This window comes from Chiroxiphia lanceolata, chromosome 7, assembly GCF_009829145.1.
Source record: "Chiroxiphia lanceolata isolate bChiLan1 chromosome 7, bChiLan1.pri, whole genome shotgun sequence".
In the NCBI taxonomy this organism is placed as follows: Eukaryota; Metazoa; Chordata; class Aves; order Passeriformes; family Pipridae; genus Chiroxiphia; species Chiroxiphia lanceolata.
The window spans coordinates 33,146,650-33,165,691 of record NC_045643.1 but is presented as its reverse complement, the minus strand read 5'-3'; the positions used below and the strand labels follow the sequence as shown (position 1 = coordinate 33,165,691).

Here is a 19,042-nt window from a genome sequence, read left to right as displayed (position 1 = left end):
ATAAATAAACTTTTCACTTTGGTTCATAGTTCTCCTAGAAGTTCATCTCTTCTTGCCAGACACTGGTACAGGAAAACTTCTTACCCGCCAATTTCGAATTCTCTTGAGCCTGCTGGGTGTTTTCTCCAGTATCTGCAGAAACTCATGAGTTAGCTCTGAATAGGAAAAAAAAAAGCCATTTTTACATCTGATTCTGTAATAAACAGGTAAAACTTGACGCGTTTTTCCTAGTCTGAGTTCATACAGCTTTTACAATAGTTGCTACAGCCTGTGCATGATCTGAATTTATATTTTATTCAAAAATGGTTCGGTAAGCCTTGAACAAAACAGGCTACAGTGTTTCAGACTGCAACAGACTTCTGACCACTACAGCATTCTGAAACACAGGTTTGAATTTTACATTTTGTTTTTACTCTTGCACAACCTGTTTTTGTTAGACCAAAAATTTCAACAGGGACCTACACAAACAACAGCTCCTAAAATAGCATACTTGCCATTCAGCCAGGGCATTTTCTGTATGAAGTTAAGTTTCCTTTAAAGTTTCTAAGTCACTGTCTCCAGGAACAACCAGTAACAGCTCTGAACACAATATCACCATCAGACCCTCGGAAGCACCCTGTTGTAAATGACAGCTTTGAAATAAATGGTGTTCAAGGCAGAGCACTTGGCTGTGTTAAAACCCAAAGATCCTTGCAATTAGAAAGAGCAGGTCCCCATGCCTGTCAGCTGCAAATAAAAATACTTTCCACTGAAATTTAATTTTACTCCTAAGCTAAAAATAATTAAGTACAGTCAGAATTTGAATGCAGGTCTGGAAGAACTGGCTTCTCCAGAACTCCACAAACAAATTATAAACTAAGCTGCTCCCAAGTGCACAACTGCCTCAGGCCTTTGGTCTGCCTGAGTCCATCAAACACATAAATGCCTGAAGAATAGAGCCAAGTTCACAATGAACTCACAGCATTCCCTCCAAATCCACAAACCCACAGCCAGGTAGGAAGGAAGCAGGGTGGTGTTTGGAACTAGATACAACTTAAAGATGCCCATTAAGACAGAGATGTTTGAACTTGCACTCTGAAGTTGACTCCAGTTCTGTGCTTCACATGACATCTACTCAATTTCTCACAAAAAAACCCCAAAATTGCCATTAAGAAAGAAAAGCTCAGCAGAGGAAAGCAGCAGGCCCTGGGGAGCCATGCTGGGCCATGGGAAGCCTGAAGACCTCCACCACTACTCCAAATTGCACATTTCACTCCAGGATCAATAAAGTCCACATGGATCTGAAAGCCTCAGGAGCTCTCACTCCCACTCCAGCAGCATATGTGGGCCTTAAATCCAGACTGCTCTGTAATAGGTGCTATTTCAAAAGACAGTAAACTTCCAGATATGTGAAGTTCTGGGTGTTTGCTTTCTGCAGGAAAAGCCTTTTGACAAGAAAAAGGCTATTTTACAGGCATTTGAGATACCACAAGTGATGCCAAATTGTTAATGCAGAACTGCCCTTGTGAACACGGTGGTTTTATGTGCACCCCTATGAACACTGTGACTGAAACAACTGCTCTGCTCCAGTGCAGTACCAGGACTGCAGGAATTTGCACTGGTACATTTCTATCATTCTTGGTTCTGAAAAATATTTAAACTCAAGATTCTGACCTGCACCTACAAAAGGATGCCCCTTCAAAAACTAAAGGTCTCAAACCCGAGTTTGTCTTCCAAAGCTCTCCCCTTTCCTATGCCTTTCTTTCCCCTGACAAAATGGTACATGAAGTCAGTGAGACTTAATTTAGGCTTAAAGCTCTTACTGTATAATATGTTCCCAATCCTTGCATATCTCTTGAATAATAAACCCTTGAGTTTCCAGATGTGAAAGGCAGTATCACTTACCATCTAGCAGTTCTAGAGTAACTGAAGGATCTACATATTCCCACCAGTGTTTCCCATCGGTTGACACTGGAATCTCCCAGTTGGACCACTTGCAGGCCAAGTGAATGCACACACATGCTATGACTGTGGGCTTGTACTGAAGACAGAACGTAGTAAGGTGAAGACTGTTGCACAAATTTCGTAATGAGGAACCAAAGGAAATCAAACATGAAAAACAGAAAACCCAAACAAATCAACCATTAACAGATAGAATGAGGCAACTCATCAAGCAACAGCAGTTAAACATTTTGCTAAATAAGTTCATAAGATATCTTACTGCCCTAAGAAAACAAAGGGCAGGGCATTTATCTGGCAGAAAAGTTTAATTTGCTTTTGCTATCAAAAGTCTGATGAATAGTAAATAAATTTAACAGTTATTCTACTGTACTTCAGTACTAAAAAGAAAGAAGTATAATATGGTCAATTAAAACTCCACAGTAAAAAGCATACAGCTGATTCTGCAGTCTCTGAATGAGACAATCAGAAGGTCCCCAGCAGTTCCACAGAACCAGGTGAGTTACTGGTGGGCTTGGCTTTCATAGGCCTGGATTTGTGATATTTGTGAACTTGTCTTCAGCTTCCAGCTGGCAGCAGCACAAAATACATTGGCTCAGTTTCACTGCTTTAGCACAACTTAACAGATGCTTAAGTACAGAATCTTGCCCATCAAGGAACCACAAGGATTGATTGATTTGCTTTGTAAAGTTCTAATAACCAGCAGATATTGCCCAAAAACTAAGTACATGTAATGTAATCCTCTTAAATAAAGCTTCAAGCTGTTTGGCAAGAAGTTGAAGTAATCAAGAAATCAAGAGTGAAGTCTGCTCTCTAGTTCTTTCTGTGACAGGCTATGTATACACAATACCCATCTGAAATCCTAGAACTTACATTTATCTAAGTACTTAAGTTTTAAAACTGTATATTAAGATTAAAGAGCTATTTTTAAATGGAAGAACATTGGGCTTGTACTAGTCTATCTAAAAAGGAAAATAAACCAGCTGATAAGAACTTAGGCCCACTACAGTTTTATAAGTTAAGATTGGATCAACATATTTAAAGTTAAGAGAAAACTGCCATTAACTACAAGTGTAAACTAAAAATAGTTTTGTACTTACCAAGATGCTCGGATTTCTAGGTTAAGTTTATCTCTTTGTAATCTTTAGCTGCTATTCAGGCTACCAATTTTAGATTTATGCACTCACAATCGAGAAAATGTCATCAGAAAGCACCACTACACTTCTCATTGTGCATTTAACCCCTTTGTGCCACGAGGCCCTTGTCCAATACACCGCACTGCAGGCGGGAAGGAACCACCACTGGAGATGGCCCAGTCTCCCGCTGCAACAAGGGTAAGACACATGGAGGGGGCCCTGCAGTAAAGGAAGCTATAGTGTGCTACAACAGTGCAACAAAGAGGTTCAGGATAACAACCTGTTGGTAGCCATGAAATAGGATGTCTGTGCCAAATCCTTGCTTGCTGTAAGAAAAGAAAAACAGGGAGATTAAAGATCGGCACAAACTCATCAGGTTCATTCCAAAATTAGAACAGTTTTATCTTCCAAAATCACTGCTGAGCATTGCTACAGAACTGATCTGAATCTGGCTAACTAGCCTTCAAAATAATCTTTTCCGAGACACAGAAGAGGCCCTTACATTCAGTACTGGAGCTGGACCAGTCCTTCCATTCACTGCCCCTCCCTCTGTACAACTCATAGAACAGCTTCCCTCTGCTGATCCAACCCCTCTGATGCCTCAAAGATGAGAGCACTCTCCTCTGGGAAGCGCTGCTTCCCAACCCTCACCTCTAGGTGATCCCTGCCATTCCCTGGGCTGCAGGACAGATCAGTCACAGCCCATTCACAGCACAGTGCACATCCTGCTCCTGGAGAGGAGCATGGCAGGACACCCCTCCCACCCCCCAAACCTCCCCAAAACCAGAGCAATGTCTCGCTCCCAAAGCCGTACAACACCACAAGTCCCCAAGCTGGAGGGTAAAAAAAAAAAAATTAAAAAAAAAAAAATCATTTTTCTGCTCCTTCTAACTAAGAGCACTGTGCTCAGAACTTTTTGCTCCACATTTCTTAAACCTATGGCAAAGCTTCAATAGAAAACAAACTTCGTTTTAGTTAGTCAGGAAAAAACCAAACCAAAACACAGGACTGCAACATGCCAGAAATGAAAAGCTACTGACTCAGGCTGTTACAGCCAGGTAGTGCTGACCCCTGCAGTGACACCCCAACTGCTCACTCAGGTAAGAGAACTTACTGTAACATGCATTAATGGGATAGCTGGGCACAAGGCAGATTGAATGCAGCCTTCATTCAAGTCTTACTTTGACACTATCACTTGAAATCAGTGCTACCTGCAGAGAGCGTAGTGTTGAATTTTATGTCAAAGGGAACATTGTTAAGCTTTTATTTTAATAATAATATTTCCATAAAGTTTGAGAAATACTACAGCAGCTTTTAAATTTTAATTTTTAAATAGCATAATAATAAAATGTGATTTAACTCAACTTCTAATGATTGCCAGGGAGTACAAATCAGACTTGTCTTTATGCGAAACAGCCAGGCAGTGCCATAATCCCAGAAGAATGTGGAAGTAGCAAGGTAACAGGATCTGTTCCCACACACAAATTCTACTGATCCATAATAATCAGAAGGTGAACTGACAATGTGTTATACTATAATATTTAGTTTGCAAACTGTAATGGTAATTGCATACCAAATAACCTCTTCCTCTCCCTCCCAACTAAAGAAATGTAAGGTGGAATTACCAAAAAAAGAAAAAGTGAAATGACACTGTCATAACAAAACAAATGAAAATACACAGTGGTTCAGTGAGACTCAAATTGATGTCTTGCTCTTCATTTTTCATTAAAGCAATGTCTAAAGGAGCTTCAATGATTTATACACTCCGTAAAGTTACATGTTTGAATTAAGGGACTAGGACCAAGAAGCATCTCTACTGAAATGTCCCTTTTGAACAAGGAAGAAAAGCAGATGCCAGAAAACTTCTATTTAACATCAGCTTGGAAGTTGAGTAAATCAAAACACATACCTGAAAGAAAAGAATCGTATCTTGAAACACACATTTTGGCCCCAATCAAAAGTTAATGTGCTAAAGACCTTACCTATACTACAAGTAGTATGATACTGTTTCAACTTATTTACAGCTAAATAACCATCATTTGCAAAACCAACAAGAAATTTCAGCTCACAGCTGAAGCCTTTGATAACACAAGGCACAACTGAAAACATCCCTCCCAAACTCTTCTATTTAGGACAGCTTTGGTTTAGCAGAATCCATCACAGAAATTAAAGCTAATGAATTTTGGTTCCTATATTTTCATGTTTTACTTCCATTATAGTAGTGAAAAGTACATCTCCAAATTCCAATCATCTTGAAGCAGAGGCTCAAACAAGCCAGCAGAGCTGCTCTTAAAACTCACAAGCCTCTGGACCGATGGCTACAATACCAGCCAGTAATGACCAGCTTGGGATTTCAGCAGTTCAGAGGGATTTGAAACATCCACCCTGTCCCACTGCTGCAGAAGCAACCGTAAGGCAGGGGATCACTGAAGTTGGAATCAATATTTTGGAACAGGACTTGCTGTCCAATATACCTTCCAAAAGGCCGTCTCCAAGAAACTGCCAACTGGAAACCAAAATGCTTTTTACTGGGCAGAGCCACACAATGGTTGCAATTCCAAGATATCTGAGTCTTTTCTTCAACACAGCTTATCTTGGATCTCGGGATACTCATGAAAATGTGACTGCCAAGTCCCCCTTAGGAGGGTGGTAGGTGGCTATGCCTGGACCCTGCCTACGTTTGGAAGCATTCCCCAGAAAGAGGAGATGGCAGATAAGCCAGTCAGCATCAGGAGAGAGGAGCTTGCTGAAGTCCTTCTGGCCAAAGGAAAAGAGCCCCAGGCTCTGAACAGAGGTCTGCTGGTGGATGCCTGCTGTATCTGGAAAGGGCTGGAGCAGGCCATGGCGTAGGCATTTAGGGCTGAGCAGTCCTGGTGGCTTTACTTTCTTGAAAGTACTAAAACCCTGGGAACAGGCCTGTAAAAGCCTGAGGTCAAAGTTCAGCATGTGAAGGCCACCTGCAGCAGTGCTGGAGTGCAGCTGGGGTTTCAGATCTTTCCACACCACTTAGTACACTAAGACTTAAATTTTCCTCATGTGAATACCCTCTGAAAAAGCTGATGCATTTTCACCTCCTCTTCTGCTGACCTTGTCTTTCTTGGCCTGATTTAAGCAATGGTACCTGTGCACACAGATACTATGGCATATTTGAAGGATTTGACAGTGCAATTTCCACAAAAGATTAGTAAGGATCATGGGTGTTCAAGGTACCTGATAACCTGCAGAGTAGCGAGAACAATCCTAGAAATCCTTGAGATCCCATCTTCAGTTCCAAAAGGTTGTGTCCCAACACAGAAAAAGGAATGACTGAAGACTTCCCAAGATGGAGATGAGAATACAGATTCCTCCCCTTCAAGTTTCACCAGAAGCAGGCTGAGAACAGACTGATTCTGCACCAGAGCTTAAGAGGACCATGTCATGTCATAGTCTTGGCATTAGGGCAGCTTCACTGCTGATCATTCAGCCAGCACTGAAGCCAGCAAGGGAGATAGACAACAAAACTGGTTTTGTTGTTTTAGTGGGTTTTTTTTCCTCTTTTCTTCTCTTCAGTACTGGAGAATTCTTGGAATGGGCACTGAGGCTTGCTGACAGGCCCTCACACATCCACTGTCTTCAGATTCCTTAAAGGACCTGTGGGATCCTAAGGAATGATGGTCCTGTCTCCTCTTCTCAGTCTCTTGACACTGAGGAAGAATGGTGCAGAAAAAAGACTAAGCCCACACCATTTTCCTCGTCTGCTCTACTGACCAAACTGTAAAGGTGGAACAATTTCATTAACCCAGGAGTCTCTGAACACCAGAAGGAATAACTGGATAGCATATGCCTGAACATCATGAGTCATTATGTATCCATCCAGTATCCATCCAGTCACTTCTTATCTACAATGACCCCTGCTGTCTAACACTGCCTTCAAAAAGGCTTCCAATCTTAGAGAAGACTTCGACTTTTTCTTTAGTTGCGTGTTGAAGCAATTATGTTTATTTGCACCTATTCCCACTTCCTAGTTCATCTTCAGCTTCCAGCAATTACCTCTGGTGTGCCACTACCAGACTAGAGAGTCTTCTGACAAAGGACTCGGCTGAACCTTTTGAGCATGAACAATAGAATCTGGGTTTTATTTTAATGTTTTTCATTTTGTTTTTAAAAGGGAGTAGCTTAAAGGTTAATACAGGTAACAGTGACAGCATAAAACACACTACCCCGAATGCAAGACAACAAAAACTGATACAGAGAATCAGCCACCCTCTGAGTAAACAGCACTGCAGTTTAGGCAGAAAAAGGGCACCTTCTCACCACATGGCAATGCAGTGCACACATCCCAAGCCAAGTCTTTAAGTACATTCCCATACCTCAGCTAACTTTGCTGCCTCTGTTTTGATAAACAGAGGCACATCAGCCACATCACATTCCTCCCTCCCTTCTCTCCCCAAACATGCAGTTGGAGGTTTTAATCACAATGGTCTTGGATAATTTAATCACCTTTAATAAAAAAGGGTATCTCTGCACTCTGAAATGGTGCTTTCTGTCCAAGGTGACATTACCAGAACTGGAATAAGTAACCTTGGCTTTCTTTAACTTCTCAGTCAATCCCTTTAGCACTAACAGTTTAACACTGACAAGTCTTAGGTATTGAAACCTTCAGGACTTAAATATCTGAGTGTTGCATCTACTGACATTAAAATCCCACACTGCCCTATAATAACTATCTCATGGATAGAGAACTAAACTCACACCACTGTGTCTTTGAAGATACATCACTGTGCCCACAAGCCCATCTCTGTTCTCTCAATACATAAGAGAAAGTAATTATTCTGTCCTTGCCTGACTTGCATGCATGACTACAGACTTCATGCTTGATGTTTTAAATTAATGTATTAATTTGCTTCCTTTTTTTTTTTTTAAATATTAGGTCCTCAAGCCTTGTGTTCTCAATCTACACCATTCCCAGGATGGGCATGTGCTGCCAAGGATTCCACTTGCATACACACACATACTAAGGAGCACAGCTACTTCAGTGAGTAGGTTTTCAAGGAGCAGACAAATTACATTCCCTTTGCACCACTCCTTTAGGCACAGGGACTTTCAGCCCTCACTGAAGTCTTCAGATTTCAAGACTTGATATAATTTTAGAATTCTAAGCATTTTTTTCAAGTCTGCTGACATTAATTACTAGCTTTACTATGTCAAATTAAAAAATTTGCAGTACCTTCAAAATATGAATTTTGTCAGTATAAAAGATTAGCACACAAAACACAAAGAGAAGAGCTGAACTATCAGAGGGGTACCTATCCTTGACTAAAGGAAACAGTTTGTGTAGCCGTGTGCCTTCCTTCTTGTAGGCTCCAGTCAAACACACTCACTAATGTGGAAATCTGAGGCAGGACAACATTGCCTTCACCCCTGGCCACACCCCACACACTGAGCAGAAGCACAGGGGCTCCCACAAAACACTGAAATGTGCCCACATTTATGTTGACCAAGAAAACCCAAAGCAAAACCCTACAGAGCTGCTGATGCAGCTTTAGATGTAATGACACCCGTGCACCAAGTCACAGCCAAATCTGGACAAGAAAGCAGAGAATCATTATCTTATAGCAAGAATAGCAATAAAGGTACTTTATATGCAACTAAATTACAGCACCAGCCCTACTCAGACTCTGAAGACACTGCACCATTAAGTTACTTGAAAATAGGAGATACTCTCCCTTCAAAGAACACCATTAATTCCAGAGTTACAAACAAACCTAGTTAACATTATTAAGTAGTAACTAACTTTTGTATATTTTATAGAAGGAAAAAAAAAACACCAAAAACTTTGGAGCACTTAACTTTGCATTTTTCACTGCAAAACCAGCCAAGGACTTATCACTAAAAGCCATGGACTAATCATTTCCAAACACTTTTTACTTAAGGAACATAATTAAAGTGAAAAGCTTATTTTAGGTGTTTTTACAACAGATTCCTGATTTTTTTTCATCCTCCATCTTATGAGAGGATTTTTAAATTTTTTTTTTAAAGTTCCAAAGGAAACCAATTCAAGAATTAAAGAAGGTGTGCTGAAAAGTCACAAAAATATTAAAGAACAAAACAGGTTTCTTGCCAGTCACATTAAGCTGCATACAAGTTAGATATGTTTAACCAAAGGTTTGGGGTTTTGTGCTACCATCCAAAACAAGTACACCAGGCTCCAGGAAAACAATTAGTCACATTTCTAAGTATTTGCATGTGACAGCAGACTTGCCATGCACTCCCTTTACCCCTCAGTTCATTACCTAAAAAGATTCACTAAGACAAAAAAACTACCATCAGCCAACAGGCAGCCTAAACTTCACTTGGTAGAACTACTTCAGAGTGCAAATAATCAGCTTAGAACAATACTAAGCAGCTGGCCAACCACTTCTCAACTACTGACTGCTTCTGTCCCTTGAGAACACATGGAACAGGTATTGTTAAAATCAAATCTTATAAGAAGACAAAAAAGTTATGAAGGATAGAGGACTGGACTCTTTATCATAATCTCTAAAGGTTAAGATCAAGCTTTTAGTAACTAGCTTTAAACATACTCTTTGGATAACTCAGTTGGTGAAGATCACATTACACAAATAACATTACTTTCAAATTTTACAAGAAAAGTAAAAAAGGACTTACAGAAGTGGTTAAAAGTCACTGACCTCTCACTAATTGTGTACATTTCACAACATCTGTGTGTGGATGTTCAATGGTAATCTCAAAACCTGAAGAGTTACAAATACATTTTAGAATTATACATTTGCATCCGTAAAATAAAAACCCAAACCCCTTATATGCTTCCCCACAGACCTAAAATACTTTAACTAAACCTTTGTACTGCAGAACAAGTAGCAGGATTTAACTGCCTTTTATTCTGCACCTTTTCATACTTTTGAATGGCAAATGGTATAGCTACTTCATGATCCATTAGGAAAATAACTCAATGCCTATATATATATATATACACACGTACAAAACCTGGGAAATTACTGTATTTTTAACGTTGAACATATCTGAATAGTTTCTAGCACATTAATAAGTCAGGAAAAACTGCAATGCAGACATGTGTTTGTGCACATGCACTTTATTGATTTCTAGGACTTAAAACTATTTGCAGCTATGAAATTACAAATTAAGTCAATTTGTAGGTTAGTAACTTAGAAAACCCTTCTTTGTTTATGGAACTATCTTAAGAATTAGGTCACTACTGTGAGCTATTTTTTTAAAAACAATATACTCCAAGTGGTATTTAAGAATATCTGAGCAAGTCTGTGTTCTCAAGTCTGCTAGCAGGAATTATCTCTAAGGTATTCTAAAGTCAGAAGAATTTCTTAGCAGAACATTTCATTTCAAATTTGGGAATCATCTGAACCATTAAATGGGTTGTTTCAGGATTAATACACTGCTAACCCAGAGTAATGTGTTACCTTACACAAAGAAATATCAATGTAATCACTACTTCGGAGTAAAATCTACTTGGAAGCCTACACATTTCTAACTCAAACTGTCAGAAAAATCTATTTCCTAAGTACAGATGCCCCTTTTTTTCTCCAAAGTGAACACAGCAGAACTGCTAACACAAAACTAAATTCACAGGTCAGAAGTTATACAGGAAAACAGTAAAATTCTAGTGTATCAAGAGCACATCAAAAATCCAGTTACTCGGGTCCCATTACTCCTTCATAGTCAGTTGGCTGCACGGGAGATATTTAGGACATACCTAAAGTTTGAAGCATTATTGTTTCAAGTATAACCAGCTCCTGGGCTTGTTGAAGGTAAGCCTGAAACAGAGAAGCAAACAGGTGAAGAGCAGCAATCCCTTGTGTGAGAATTTCAATCACATGCTGCCTGTTTGAACACCGGTACTGGCAACACCAGAGCAGTCAGTTAGAACTGACAATTCAGAACAGGGTGAGAATTACAAAGGTTTCCCAGTGCAAGTCAACTTGAGTATCTCTGGGCAGGTTATTCACCTTACAAGTACTTTAAAAATACAGCTGGAGATGCTCAGCTGGCCTGTGGCTCAGGAAAGATAATGTGAACTCTAAAATAAGTGGAAGCTGTAGAAACTTTGGCAAATGAAAGGAGTAGCAACGTACAGCAGAGGCAGCAGCTGACAACTATATCACATGTAGCCAAGAGGGCACAGTGAACCTCTGCCTGAGAGACAGTGTCCTGAACTCAGAGCTCTGCACAAACTGTGTCACTCAGGGAACCACATATGAAACCTCTTATTTAAACATCCAATCTTCTACTCTACATGTGGAAGCCTTAAAAATAATGCAATTTCAAGATGGAGCAATCTCTTCAAGTGTCACAACAAATACGAGTCTTTAATTATGCTGCATTAAGTAATACAAAAGACTTAAATGGTGTACAAACAAAAGGCTTTTTCCTAGACTGCAGACAGCAATAACCCAGTGAGACAGTGTCACAGATCATAAGATGAAGTGTCATCTGATCATCTTTAAAACCATGACTTCCACCTACATCACTCTTTGTATCCAGTTGTGGCTCTTGAGGATGAAGACAGGCATTTGCTACTTTAATAACATGTTCAAGTTTCCGTGGCTGTTCTTCCACTTTTGCAGCCAAAAACAATGCCGTAGGAGACATTATCTGAAGAAGAAAAACACATCAGTACTTTTTAACTTTTTACAAGCAGGACTTGAATTTTTATGGAGAGTCTAAACTAATAAATAGAAAAAGTTTAAGAAGTTGGATTCGTGGCTTTTTTTTCCCAGTTTTGAAATCATGCAAGGCAACAAAAATATAACTAGTCATGTTTTATTTTATAACTGATGTAATCCTCCCAGCAGCACAGGGAAGGAGCAGCAAAATGCTAAATTACATTTGTGAGTAAGAAGTTTGAGGTCAAACTAATTCTAGTTCAACATAAAAAAAAAAAAAATAATTTGGTCCAGAAGAGTTAGTCACACAAGAACAGGCTGTTTCAAGTTAAATATACTTTGTGAGAAAGTTCAGGCAATTTCTTGCACAGAGCGAGTCATTACACCATCTTTTCAGTAAAAGTCAAAACAGCTGATCACAAGTTCTGCCAGCATTTGATTCTCCTAAAGACTGAGAGACTTTGCACAGAACTTTAATAAAAACAGCTTGTTATATAAACACAGGTTGTATAAGTAAAAGAAACTTTATATATACATATGTATTCTTAGAAACTTTACTATACGCCCAGCAGTATCTGGAGAACGGAGCATAAGGATTCATAAAACGTCAGTTATATCAAATGTTAGTAAAGACTACACGTTACATTTTAAGATGAATTTTATATAAAACTCTAGGTGTCATAAGCTGGTAGCAAAGCTCTCATTGGCAGTTCAGTATCACCCAGGAGAGAGCTATGAAGTAGTTTTGATGCCTGTTGTCAGCTACAACAACAGATGTGTGCAGACACAGAACACAGCAAACCACAAAAGACTGAAGAATTAGGTCCTCTTTGTATGCAAAAGTTGCCCGTGTTAAAGAGGAATTAAAATGGCAGTAGAAATCATCTAGATATGAGCTGATTAAAATGGTTAAAATTAAGCCAGTATAAAGCATTTATTCAGAGACTGAAGCAGCTGCTTGCTGAGTATTTAATTACTGCATGGTGCAAGTAGTGCAGGTATTGGATTTCTCATTCAGTGCCCAAACAGAACCAGACTGACTAGGAGGCATCCTCCCCCAAAGCCAGCTTTGCCTTCTTTTTATCAGCAAGCAGCCCTTTATTATCATGAAATGAAGCATTTGGCATAAAGATTTGCAATATATGGAAAACTGCAACAAACTGATTAGAATTGAGCATTTAAGGGATTAAATTTTAGAACCTTTCAAAGGTATTGAGGGAGTACTTTTTGCATCCTTAAATCACTTTGAAATGCCTGCTTGGATCTTAAGAAAAACTTTAAAGTTGGCAGACTTGAAAACTGACACCCTGGGAAGGAGATACCCTTTGATGAGTAGAAGTGTGCCATGAGAAATCCAGCACTCTGAAAAACCCAACCCACCCAAAACAAGTCAGAGAGAACAAATTCTTCTATAAGGGAGAAAAAACCCCCTGTTTTCTTTTTAAGAAGCTTGTAACTTGAGCCTCACAAATGAATAAATGCTGGAAAGGCTTTCTGGAGTTGAGAGAGGGAGAGTAGCAACAGCTCTGAAGTGCAGAAGATGTGCAGCAGCACACATATGTATAACCCAACACATATGGCATGTTATAGAGCAGACAAACTCCAGTCCAGTGATTGCAACAACCCAGGCAAAGCTCTCTCAAGTGCAGATGTCTCACCCATATAAGCCCACGTCTCTTCCTGTACAGTTTGTGGGCATAGTTATTCATATGTGGAATTTTCACAATTTACCTTTCTGAAAAATCCACCTCCAACAATCTCCATCTCCCAGAGGCATTTCTGAACCAAGTCACCACTGACCACATAGTTGAATCATCAGCAAATTGTCACTCACTATTACTCTGTGTCTGACTGCACCAAGGTTCTACTTCATTCCAAAAAAGCACCTTCATCAGCCTGACTTCAGGAGATCTTCTAGTTTATTGAAATGGATCCCTTCTGGCCAAGAAGTCTCCACACAACTCCTGATCTCCAAGACCTTACATAAAACACAGTTCTGGAGGCTAATTAAGTCAAGCTGATTAACTGTCATTTAACTTTGGTTCATCAGAAATCTTTGTACAGCCCAATTATCTATTTCCTTCAAAAAGAAGTGTTGGCTTCTGGCCAAAGAATTCAGATCTTTGTCTTGTTTAGGACAAGGGTTCTCACTCCCAGTTTTGAGTAGGTCAGTATTTTTATCTTCCTTGGTATTTATTCAGAAAATAGACATCCTAATAAAATTTCAGACTTGGCACACATGCAGTCTCCAGTGAAGACGACACACCCTGCTAAGTGTATAACTGGCAAAGTTAATTCAATGCTTTCATTCATTTCCAATTCCCAAAAATGGCCAAAAAAAAGCAAAGTAAAACAAAAAGGCAAAATTAGAAACACATATTTGACAAAGCGATAAGCTTCCTATACATAAACATCTTAATTTGGCATCAACCGAAGTAATTTAAAGTAATTTTCTACCATGCACACAAAATAGTCTTTAAGACTTGGAGAAATATCTTCAGAAGAGACATGATTTATGAAATTAAATCCAATTTTTTGCTAGCTGAGAACCTCAGAAACCAAGTCCCACTGAAAGAAAAAAAACTCCCAAAACATAAGGGCCTTGTTAAGACAATCCAAGAGCACTAACCAGCAAGTTTCATTGGTAAATGTGCTGTAAGTCCTTTTTCACTTACAAAATACAAGACATAGTGTAAAAACAAAGGCATTCAGAAAAATCTCAGAATACACATGTAGCATGCACATAGTTTTCTGAGATTTCCCTCTCCCTTTTAATGCCAATTTTAGTATGCTTTTAGATTTGATACAATTTAGCTTAAGACATTAAGAGTGGTTCCAGTCTATGAGAGGGTTTTCAAGGTCGAACACAAAGAGCTGCAGGGATTTTTTTTATTATAAGCAGGAGCTTGCATTGCTTAAAAGCAGCAAATATGTTAAATTGCAAGATTAAAACCAGAACTGAAGGATCCAAAACATCCTCACTAAAGCCTGAAGTGTATTATGAAAGTTTTAAGAACTTTGCATAACTGCCAAGTCAACTGTTTAATGCTGGGATTTGTACAAGATGGTTTGTACAATTTGCACAGGAGACAGGAAGGGAATAGAGAAGGATGGGACACAAAACCCTCTATACACAACTCACCTACCTTGCACTTGAAGGGAAAAAATTCCTCATACGGCCTTCTTTAGGCTCATCACTAAGTTCATTGCATGTCCCAAAACCCCCTTGACATCATGTATATTTTCAACTGGTTGTTTGATATTCCACATGGCATTTCCAAGGATTATATTTAAAAACTACAGCTACCATTTGGATGCCTTACCTCTTATTTCCAGCATACCAAGGATTTTTCCCCCTTTTCTGTTCTTCAAATCACAGTGTACTGAAGAATATGCATCCAAAAGAACTATTTGCTACATAACAGTACTTGCAGAAGAATTTAAATTTTCAAGATAATTTTAAGGATAACAGCCAGGCCAGTACAGCCTATAAAAAACCAGTGAGCTCCATCCCCATCCCAGTATTAACACTGACCAACTTTATACTCAGCAAACCAAAGTTACTGTGCCCTGGTCAACAGTAACATTGAAAGATTAATTTGTACTAATGCTGAGGAGTTTCATAGTAACTCCTGTCATTTGCACAGCCAGGGGCATCCAATTCTGCTCACCGGAATTGGTAAAGTTTCCACCCTATCACTGGGGCACAGCAACCTTGTAAGGTCTTAACCTGCTTTGATTGCAACATCAAAACATCAATACTTTCTTTTTTGCATGTACTTTGTGGGCAATCCATAGCAATTGATGACTTGCCAGCCCACAGTAACTTCACCAAAAAAGGGCCATTTGGTCATCAGAGCAGTACATTAACACATTAACTGTTTGATCCCACCCCTGTGGTTCCACAGATTGAAGATACTTTTGGGAATTCTATTCCCTCTTCACAGATGGTTGAAACTCCTGAAAGCCTGTAAAATTGTTTAGCAGAAACTTATACTGAAGGAAAAACAAGAATTAAGACAACAGCCGTTCAGTAACTGAGCTTCCACTAGAAGGCCTGTTTATTAACAATTAAGTGCATGTGACACAGATGTATAACCTGGCAATTACACATGATGATAAATACACAAGTACTTATTAGTTGCCTAAAAACATAAATCTACCAATAAAACATAGGCTACATTTTTTCAGCTCAGAAGATCATAAGGCATTCTGACTAATGGCCATCTGATTTTCTAGCCCCAGCCTTCAGATTCCTTCTTGCCATGGATAAACAGCACCCCGTGCACACAACAAAGAAATACTAGAGACATACTGCTTACACTATAGAAAATTTTTGCTAGGTCTTAGCTTCAAAACTGCCAGTACCTTAATTTCTATGGATTACTTTCTTCTTGCAGTGGTGAATACTTTTACCTTTTTTAGCTTGCCAAGTACTCTGGAGATTTGATATTAAGTATTTATTACAGTCCTTGGCTTTTGCTTTTCCTACAGAGAACCCGACAGATGGTTTGGGAGTATTTGCAGAGTGACTCCATTCACTGAGCCCACCCCCATTACCCCACAGGAATGCGAGTAAGAAAATGCACTTGCCCATCAGCACACACACAAAGCCACTCTCTGGTCTGACGCTCATTGAGAATTACAAAAAGGAGTTCAGCAAGAATACTGAGTGAAAACCTGCAGTTGCCTTTAACTTTGAATACTATTACCTGAGAATTACTTTACCAATACACTCCCCCCCCTCCCCCGTAACAGTTGCAGTTTCCATGGCATTTAGCCATAGCTTATCAGTGAATGTTAACATTCTTAAGTATAACCTAAGACATAGTTTTCATATAAAGGGCACTATACATCCAAATACTGCAGTGCTTCCAGTTCCAAGTGACTGTCATTTACCAGCATCCAGTGAAAAACCAAAGACAGCAACTAAAGCTTCTTGCTGCCTAAATCTATCCTAGATTACCAGGTGACAGAACAAACACTCTAGCAGGTGATATAAGAGCTATATAGGTCTATATATAAATAAATCAGCTCTGCACAGAGACATCTCTCCATTCCAAGCAGCTCTGCCTAACCCATCCACAGCCACAGAAAACTTCGGATGCCTCACCAGCTCCTCTTCCACCAGCTACAGGTTACATGGGCAGGTACAGAGTGGGGAGAAACAGGAGCTTATCTGGATCAACACCGCAGTTTTGGTAACAAGCTACCAAAAGTTTGAATTTATCTCAGATTTTGCACAAAAAATAATGTAATATACTTCTGAAATATGTATTTCCTGCCAATAAACACCAAATAAGATGCCTATTTGCTCAGCCAACGACAGCAAACAAATTCATGCCAGACAAAAGAGCTGAGTTGGCTCTCACTCCACCCCACTATGTACCTGCCCCAACTGCAGACAGTGCAAGGTTTGCATGATTTTACCCCTTGGTAGATCAAGGTCTGCTCTGGTCTAGACCTAACACCTGTCACAGTCTCCATCTGCTTATTTTGTCATTAAAAGATCTAAGAAAACTTATCCTCACCATTTAGTGACGTACCACGATCATTATTAACTGTTCTTGCTTAAAGCAAACAAACAAAAAACCCCAAGAATACCTAGAATACTATACTATTACTTTTCTAACTATTGCAGCCAGTACTGGACATAAAAAAGAGGCCTGACATTTCCAGGTTGTTATCTCAAGTTCTGTATCTGTTACAGAATTCCTCCATGACAGCCAGTATTTTTACTGAAGAATTCTGTTCTTTATAACACATTCTGTGTTCAGAGTCAGCATATTCAGGTCACTAGTTGAAACAGGAGAGCTTACATTTTCTTACCAGATTTAAAGATTTTTCTTGCCTGATATGACTTATCACCACACCACTTAAGACTAGACTAGCTAAATGAATTTACACTGTTTCAGGAACAGACACATAATCCATATGGATACACACATGACCACATTATCACTGACAGACACTTCCACGGACTTCATCAAGAAAAATGTGTGTTCCTACACATCAGCCTTTCAAACTACAAAACAGAGGCACCAGCCACATCCAAAACGTCTCAATGCATTCTTCACACGTCTGAAATGTGCCTGCTGATGGGTGCCTATTTTTTTCATTTCCATGGCAGAAGATAAAATCTAATTGCCACTGGTTAAGGTAATTCAAAGTTGAAAAGACATATCATTGCTGCTTCTAATTCACTGGTAAGAAGCTACAATTCCTGTAAACAAACCAAACGTTACACTCCTGAATGCAACACTTCTCAGTCAGACTGACAAAATTACCGGCATATTATTACCACATATGAAATCATACTTACATTTCGATTAAATTTCGTGAAGGAATGATGCATATAAAACCTGTGCATGTAAACAATTGCGGTATTTATCGTAAGCTGAGAGCTGGAAGATTAAATTAAGGAAACATTACATACTGAGAAACCTGTTTACAAGATCTGAAGGCGATGGACTTTCCACATCAATCACTGCTCTCAACATGCTGTCTCCAGGCGAAAATGGATTAAGGACACTTCAGAACTGAACTGATACTAACACGCACTTAACCGATATTAACACGGATCCTTCCCATCTGTTCCGCAGACCATGTGGAGAGTCCTACACCAGGCTCGCCAGTCACCCGCTGAATGAAAACTCATCAATGAGCGACATGCGCTGAAACACCGTCTCAAGTGCTTTTGTTTCGTTCCAAGTCAACTATTTCAGCAAGCACTGTGAGGGTTTAGGCTCGCTCTTTTTAAAATCACATTAAAGAACGGCGACGGAGGAGATGCCCGTTTCGTGGAAAACGGGTCTGGGGGCACTGGGCTTTACTTTATAAGTGCCCAGACCCGCAGCCAGGGACCCACCCGCGGCTGGCAGGGCCACTGGGAGCCCCGGGCCCCTCGCCCGCCGACAAAGAGCGCGGCGCGGGGACCCCGCAGGCTCCTCCTCCCATTCTGTGGCTCAGGCCACGGCTCCATCCCCCGGGAGCGTCGGCCGGGGGCTGTGGGAGCCCGGGAGGGGTCCCAGGGAGGGCTCCCACACCGGGGGAAAGGGTGTCCCGCCGCCCGTCCCCCGCCGCCCTCAGCGCGTCCCGCCCGGCACCGCTCGGATACACGTTGAGGCGCTGGCCCATGTCTTGGATGAGATTGGCCGCCTGCTGCCGGTACGAGAGCTCCTTGTCGGCCTCCACGCCGCAGCGCCGCGAGGGCGTGTTCTCCAGCTGCTCGCGACTGAAGAACCAGCGCGACGCGGCCGAGGAGCCGCCGCCGCCCCGCGCCGCGGCCCCGGCGGACCCCGCGCCCGCCGCCGCCATGACACCTCCGCC

General features: G+C 40.4%; 1 protein-coding gene across 5 annotated transcripts in view; it reads right to left on the bottom strand.

The window, feature by feature from the left end:
- CCNT2 (cyclin T2) overlaps positions 1-19,042 on the bottom strand; it is a 26,146-nt gene extending 7,104 nt beyond the window's left edge. For 2 of the 5 annotated variants that reach the window (XM_032693444.1, XM_032693445.1), the window contains exons 1-8: positions 18,831-19,042; positions 18,036-18,117; positions 11,574-11,702; positions 10,804-10,864; positions 9,746-9,808; positions 3,355-3,400; positions 1,885-2,048; positions 85-155 (exon numbers count right to left, since the gene is read on the bottom strand). In XM_032693444.1, the coding sequence (XP_032549335.1) occupies positions 85-155; positions 1,885-2,048; positions 3,355-3,400; positions 9,746-9,808; positions 10,804-10,864; positions 11,574-11,702; positions 18,036-18,117; positions 18,831-19,030 (816 nt within the window). In that variant the 5' untranslated portion in view covers positions 19,031-19,042. The other 3 variants (XM_032693447.1, XM_032693448.1, XM_032693446.1) reach the window with 3 other exon arrangements.